Source organism: Phyllostomus discolor, chromosome 10 (genome assembly GCF_004126475.2).
Source record: "Phyllostomus discolor isolate MPI-MPIP mPhyDis1 chromosome 10, mPhyDis1.pri.v3, whole genome shotgun sequence".
Lineage (NCBI taxonomy): Eukaryota > Metazoa > Chordata > Mammalia > Chiroptera > Phyllostomidae > Phyllostomus > Phyllostomus discolor.
Genome location: NC_040912.2, coordinates 19,277,757 through 19,285,407, shown reverse-complemented (window position 1 = coordinate 19,285,407; position 7,651 = coordinate 19,277,757). Strand labels below are relative to the sequence as shown.

Sequence of the window (7,651 nt, the reverse complement as noted above, 5' to 3'; positions counted from 1 at the left end):
AGAAAAATCATTTCGTGAACACTTGATTGGTATTTCCAAACTTAAATATTTTCAGCTGCACCAGCAAATGTTCAAACCACATAAGAGGATTTCACTTTACATATTTTACAGGTTTTTCCCCATGCATTAGTTTAGTCATTTATTTGTTTCACGGTGCATTGTAAACACGTCTCTAATTCACCATCCATTCAACTCTTGGTATAATAGTGGATCACAGCATCAAAAAGGAAAGAATTTGGACTTCAGAGTCATACCCAAGTGTCAGTCACTGCATTTACCATCACTAGCTGTGTGACCCCAGACAAACTGCATCAACTTTTTGAGCCTCAGTTTCCTTATCTGTGAAGTGAGATATTTACAAAGTACCTACTACATGTTTTCCGGATCATAGGAGACACTAGTAATGGTAGCTATTTTTGTCAGCATGATTACTGTTTTGAAATGGAGGCTAAACTGATGCGAAAGAGCATTTAATGAGATTTTCTAATAAAGGAAATGAAGTAAAATCTGAGGGTCAATATGGAACAAAGATGCGCAGCTTAAAATAAACTCAATCCAGTGCTCAAATTTCGCAGATGCAGCATATTATTCCATGTGTCTTCACTCTCAAGCTCATCCACGTCTTGATGAATTAAATAATGGATCTCTTTGGGTGTGAGTGACGTTCTCCAGGGATTTATGTATTGAGTTGGCCAAAAAGTCCATATGGGTTTTTGTAAAATAATAGACACATTTTTCATTTTCCCAATAACTTTATTGATTCCAATATTTTGAGTATGTCGGCTATCTCCCATGTGGTATAACACTGATTGTCCTCAGTTAATGTCTTGATTTGCTCGCTATCAACTGCAATTGGTCTACCAACTGTGGAGCATCGTCCAGTGAGAAATCTCCAGCACGAAACTTCACAAACCACTTTTGACACATCCTATCAGTCACAGTACCTTCTCCACATACTGCACAAATCATTTTCTTTTTGTATTTTAGTTGTGTTTTTATCTTTGTTGAAATAATAAAGCATAACATGCCAAAAATGTTTCTTATTTCCTTCCATCTTCAATATTAAAATGGCTACACAAAAATTCATCAGTTTTGATAAGTTCTTTTAAAAAGGTGCATGCTGATGTCACAGCTGTCACAATACAATCTGACAAAATTGTTTTGAATGAGGTTAAAGGCAACTAAGCATTACTAGAGCCATCTTACAGGAAAAAAAACAAATGAATTTCTTGGCCAACCAAATAAAAGTAATTGATATAAAGATACACAATGTGCTTTAACCTTTTTATCTGTGGCTTGGAGATCAACTGAACTCTGTATGGCTTCTTAGTTTTTCTTTGGTTTCTGTAGTGCGTGTTTATGTGTGTTGTGCGCATCCGTGCGCATCTGTGTACCCAATACCTGGTGGTAAGAGGGGGGAAATTAATCCTTTTGCCTTAATTTAAACTTAGACACTAATTAAGACGCGTGTGTCATTTTAAATACTTCTAAAATATATTTTTATAAGAGTACATCACCCTTGGAAAAATATAATTTTTTTTTTTAGAAAATCCTTACTTCATTTACATTTGTGTTAACCAATGACTTTGTGAGGTCATTTACTTTTTATACAATCACAGCCATAAAACCTACATCTTTCATTCTTTGCTGCTGTTTTGAAATAAGCATGTACTTGCTGACACATGTTTCTGCTACATTCTTTGCTTCCCCCAATAGGCAAGTCCAGACTTAGAAGGCAGAAGTCCAGCGGAAAGTACCAGAACTTAGGGAACAATATTTGCCTAACCACCCACACCACAGAATGCTTTCTTGGAATCTGCTGTGTATATAAGATAGTATCCTACCCACACGTGTAACATTTGCCTTTCTGAAAATCAAATTTGATTCTACAAGGAAATCACAGAAAATATTGTTCTCTCAGATTATACCAGATTTGTCTCCTCCACCACCAAAAAAAAAAAAAAGTCCAGGATAGTTTTAAAAAATATAAATTGTCCCTGGCTGGTGTAGCTCAGTGGATTGAGCATGGGCTGCGAATCAAAGTGTCACAGGTTCGATTCCCAGTCAGGGCACATGCCTGGGTTGCAGGCCACGGCCCCCAGCAACTGCACATTGATGTTTCTCTCTCTCTCTATCTCCCTCCCTTCCCTCTCTAAAAATAAATAAATAAAATCTTAAAAAAATATATAAACTGTCTCACATCAAACTTATAAACCATTTATGGATGTTGGCTTTGCAACCTCTGTTTTTAGCAAAGGTAGGGGAGGCTTTATTTATAATAAAAAAACCTAATTTAAGGTCAGTTAAGTGCGATAAAAATTAAACTAGTTTTTTAATGTGCATGGAACTTCCCTTTTCATTCCTCAACAGTTTTTCTGACTCTCCTGACCTGAAACCCTGTTTGCTAAGGTTATCTTTGACCTCTGGCTTGCCCGGTCACAGACTCCTAATAGTCCATTATATTTGCTCAGGGTATGACGTGTCTCCCAATCAGCCCTTTTTTTCCTGTGAAAACTGTTGCCATTGGTGCCCATGATACCATTCTTGTGTCCCTCTTCTAGTCTTTCCGATGACTTTTTTCCAGTCTCCCTGGTATTCTCTTTTTACTTTGATTAGTTTTTAATCAATGTGTTTCCATCTTGACCCTCTGTTCTTACACACATTCCCAGGGCTACTTCACTAAGCCATGAATCAAAGTATCATGTGGACACTGATGAACCCAAAATTTCAGTCTCCGGTGTTGTCCGCCTGCCCTGGACAACTAACTCAGTACTTTGCAGCCATTTTAGACTGACCATGTCCACACTACAACACATTTTCTTACTTTCTTTTATCATTGTCCTTCTTAGATCAGCTTCTCGTTTGCTGTTTTTGTCTTACAGCATCACCATTTATCATGCAACCCCCTAAAATCTTTTTTAAAGGTGCACTGTGCCAGACTCCCTTCCCTCCAGGACATTTCTCATGTTCTTTTCCTACCAGGAGCATGTTCTGATGCCCCTTCACTCAGTCAACCTGGAAGCACCCTACTTATCTCACGCTAATTCCTCAGAGAAGTTCTCTCAAGTTTATTTTTCACAAGCTGCTTCAAAACCAACTTTTCCTTCTAAAGAACTTATCACAGACTGGAGCAAGACAGAACTCGAGTGATTATCAAACAAGGGACTGTAGTTTTCATTTTCCTGCTGTTTTCTAAGCACACAGGGGCACACTTACTCTGGTTCACCATTTTATCCTCATCAACGAGTCAAGTCCCTGGTGGAACGCTCTCAAGAAATCCTCTTGAATATTGAATGAGTGGCTTTTTCTTAGCACCTGCTGATGCCCTCCAGCTTCAATCAGTCGCTGCATCCTTTTGCTTCTGTTGAATCACATCTTTCAGACCTGCTCTTTCATCCTCACCCCCAGTCTTGTCCTTGGGGGAGGTCCTCAGCACCCCTTGCCCGCCGTCGGATTCAACCCCACCCACCAAACTCTCAGTTATGTTATTTTTTAGACACAAATACAGTAGATGTATGCTCCTGCTTGGGAATATTTAATGTCTTCCAGTTTTCTCTAAGAACAAATCTAAGACCTAAGCCTGGTCTGCAAGATGCTCAACAACGTGACTCTAGCCCCCTTTCCAATATCACCTTACCACCTCATTCACCGTATGTTTCAGTCACTGCAGAAGTCTCATGTGCCTCGCACACACCACACTCTTTCCTTTTCTGTGCTGGTTCCCTCTGCTATTTTGAAGTCCTTCATCTGTGTCTTGAACTCTAACATTTATGTGATTCTCACAGTTATACATGAAAAAAAAAATCCTTACTTTGGCAAAGTATTACCCATTTACATCCTTGTATAAAGCACATTTCCTAACTCCATATTAGCCTTTGGGTACAATTAATGAGTAGAGGCATACTAGAATGGTAAGATCATTTCTCTGACTTTACACATCAACTTCTTTTGGCAAAGGGGACTCTGGTTTCACTTCCCAGCCTGTTCTCACATTTGCTCCCAGTCATTTTTCCTTGCCATCGCTTTTTCTGCCAGCTGCATTCAGGTCACATTTCCTGTACCACCACGTCAGCAAACGGCAGTTCTCTGCTCTGCTCCAGCCGTGGTTGTGCAGAGATTGGTGGTACGTGTCCTCTTATCACATGTCCATCTTTGTGAGTCAAAAACCAGGGTGACCCCATTGTCTTCCTTCCCTCCTGTACCTTTAGTCACGTATTGCCTATCTTATTCATTTTTAAATATATCCATCTGCTCACTCTTGGAGAAATTGGCACAGGTGTTTGAGGGGGCCGGCCTGGAAGGCAACCTAGGTAGCCAGCCTCCAGACCCCAAATCTAGTCTTTTCATGACTGCCAGCCAAGGTTCCTGGTCTGGGTTTGTCATTCCGGAAATCTCACGTGAGGGCTGCGGCTGTGGGGCCAGCTGCGAGTCCTGTCTTCCCCAGGCATCACTGCCCTGTCGGTCTCACCAGAAATTCCAATAAACCACTTCTCCTGCCAGACTTCTCAGCTAACCATTGTAGCTTATTACAGTGAGTCATGGCCCGAAATCAAGAAACAGAAAGTCTAAATAGAGCACACATCTCAAAATTTGTGCATAAATGACTAGCTTTTGGTGATCTGTTGGTACTAGAAGTTTCCAAATGATTTTCTTCAATATGTCCTCTGATATTCTTTAATAAAAATTAGTAATAGGCCCCCAGTGTCCTACAATAGATGATTTATGAGATGTATGTTAGTTCAATTAATTTGACAATTTATATGCATGGCTACCAGTAAAGCAGATTATGGATCTCTTTAGAAGATACAGGGGAAGAAAAAGCAGTTTTCACATATTCAGTGAGGATATTTTTGTCATTAGTCATTTGGAGTGGATCCCTGTTGTAGAGTTTAGCTTGCTGGAATTTGAACTTACTCTAATATAATAAGGGAAGGGAGAGTAAAATATTTTGACCATCTGTCATTTATGAGATACTGGTCTATAATCTATATGGTCTTTCTTCCATTCTTTTTTTTTTAAAGAAGAAAATATGGTCTGTATTTAGATTCAGGGAGATTATAAAATAAAAGAAACATTTGTTCAGGAGAGGCAGAGCTGTCCGTTATGCTAAATCCTGATAGAAACATTTCCTTTGTGTCTTTATTACAGTAAAGATATGGTATGATGTGGTGGGTGTCTATAGTATACACATACAGTGTATATTCTACAACTTTCCTCTAATAGGTACAAATGTAGTCATATTCATATGGCTGGCCTTCTAATGTCCTGAAGGTAGTCTTTGGAATTCAATTCAGTAAAATAAATTGCATAGGGGATTGTAAATATAGACTATGTGTGTGGCTGTAATGATCTAGCAAGATGCTTGAAATTGAAACTTTTTTTTTTTAGTACAAAGCCCTTGGGATATATAATTTTATTTTAAGTTTAGATTTTCTGCAGGATGGTAACATATGTCTTTTCCTATCCAGAAGTAAAATGTATTTTCCAAAAATTTGGATACTGCCCATTGCATTAAATTTAAATGAAAACAATCCTTATGTATATAGACAGTAAAAGTACACAAAAAATATAACACATTCCAAGTTTTAATATATCAAAAATGTTTCCAAGGCGACGCTATTGAAATGATTGTACAAGGGTCCCCAACACAACATCAAGCTCTAACTGGACAGTGCATAGAGGGCAGGACGGTCTCATCAAGCCACTGTTCTAGGTGCTTTTCTCTTCATCACCCACTAAATCTACGACAGTTTTCTCGGCTTCTTTAGTGATGGCATCTGCAGTCTCTTTGGCTCTGCCCTTGAAGACTTTCACCGCATTGCCCACCTGAGACTCCTGCTTCGGGAAGAAAGGAGAAAGACATGATTGTGGAGCGGTTCCGCCTGTTAGAAGCGCTTGGGCCGTGCACCGCAGCAGGAATCCGCACTTCAGCATGTGGTGGAAGGGAGACCAAGGCAGGCAGAGGTCAGAAAAGAATTCGGCAATGCTGAACACACTGCAGGAGGTCAGCCACTGGGTACCACCTCCTTTGTTGGGATTCCCTGTGGCTTTAGTTGAGATGTAGGCTGGCCAGCCAAATCCTATCAGGTTGCGGAGGAGAGAGGTCCCATCACCCAACACCAGGTACAAGGCCACGCGCCTGATGACGCTGAGCATGATGTAGCTACGGTTCACTTGATCTTGGCCTTGAGCTTGGCCAAAAGGTCAGTCATGCAGTTCCCTTTATGCAGGAACCGGTGGAACCTCGGTCTCAAGGCCACAGATATGGCGGGGACTGTCGTGTGGCCGCCTAGGGCTGCTCCTAGAGAGGGTAACTGCGGAGGGTGTGGGGGCGGGTGACAGGCAGGGCTGGAGGGGACAGTGGTGGTCAGGGCTGAAAATTTCTTGAATTTCTTCACAAGATGATAGAAATTCCCAAAGGTGTTTTGGAAGGGTGTTTACAGAAAAATTATGCAGAAAACAGATGCTTTAAGGATTAAATGCTTTTAATAAATTAATTTAGTAAAATGGGATAGTTAATTGCCTAAAGATTCCTGGAGACCATGAAAACATATAAAGATGTAACGCTTTCACATAGTCAAAGGTGGTCTGTGGATAATTGACACAAGTAAGTTAAACCTCAATATAATTTTTTCTCTGCATTATTTTGTTCATTATCTCTATTAGATTGGTTATCAATATTCATCAAGTTAAACAAGTGGTTGAGTTTGTTTAGGCTGGTCCTTTTTACATCCTATTTACCCTCCAGGATGCACCTCATGTCCCACTGCCCCCTAAATTTTTTTTCTCCTGTTTCTTTACATGTGTAGCCTCTGTTGTACAATATGCCTTCCTTCACCGGGCAGTTTTACTTGTGATGGACTTGTTTGTATCATATGCATAGTTCTATTGTAGTTGGCAAACTACCTTAATTCAATGCAATTTAGTAACACAAGGCTTTATAAAAATTACCTTACACAGTTAAAGATGGAATTTAGGGCCAAGACTCATGTACTCTATCTGGAAACTTAGTAATCTTTTCCTTTCACATAAGTGCGTGTTGAATATCTGGGTGACATAGATTCATTCAAACTGAATGAGCCTTAAAGTGTCAGAACAACATGGTAGGATTTTATGGAGACATTGAATGTTTTATTTTCAGCACTTCTCAAAAAGGGCTCTGCTTGAGTGTATGTCTAAATCTCTGTGCAAAATCATGTCTATTGATATTATAGATAAATTCATGTCTACTGTTGTTGAGATATGGATTTTATTGAATATCATTCTATTGCTTTGTGCTACAATGCATTAATAGAATATTATTTCACCACAGCTGTTTTCTACTAGTCTACCTTTTTAATGACTCATTGGTTGTTCAAAATATCATATATTTTAGTTGTGAATTGTGATACATTTCCATGTCCCAGATTCAGTACACAGATATTTCAGTGAGACATTGCTGCCTCCATTAAGATTCTTCATCTCTGTCCTGGAATTTAACTGATCATTAAAATTACAACGATGTGAAATGAACAAGCTAACCATTCAAGCATGGAAACACAAAACCTCATTTGTGGTAATGGGATTTGACTTGCCTTTTTCCTCTCACTTTCAATAATATAATGTTGATGCATCTGAATGTAATTAGCATAAGCAGTCTTCAGAAATGCTT

At 39.3% G+C, this 7,651-nt stretch overlaps 1 protein-coding gene across 1 annotated transcript; it reads right to left on the bottom strand.

The window, feature by feature from the left end:
* Positions 1-5,709: 5,709 nt before the first annotated feature.
* On the bottom strand, positions 5,710-6,200 carry LOC114507285 (receptor expression-enhancing protein 5-like). The gene has a single exon (XM_036010546.1). The coding sequence runs from the start codon at positions 6,154-6,156 to the stop codon at positions 5,710-5,712; it is 447 nt and encodes a 148-aa protein (XP_035866439.1). The 5' UTR covers positions 6,157-6,200.
* Between the last annotated feature and the right edge of the window lie 1,451 nt (positions 6,201-7,651).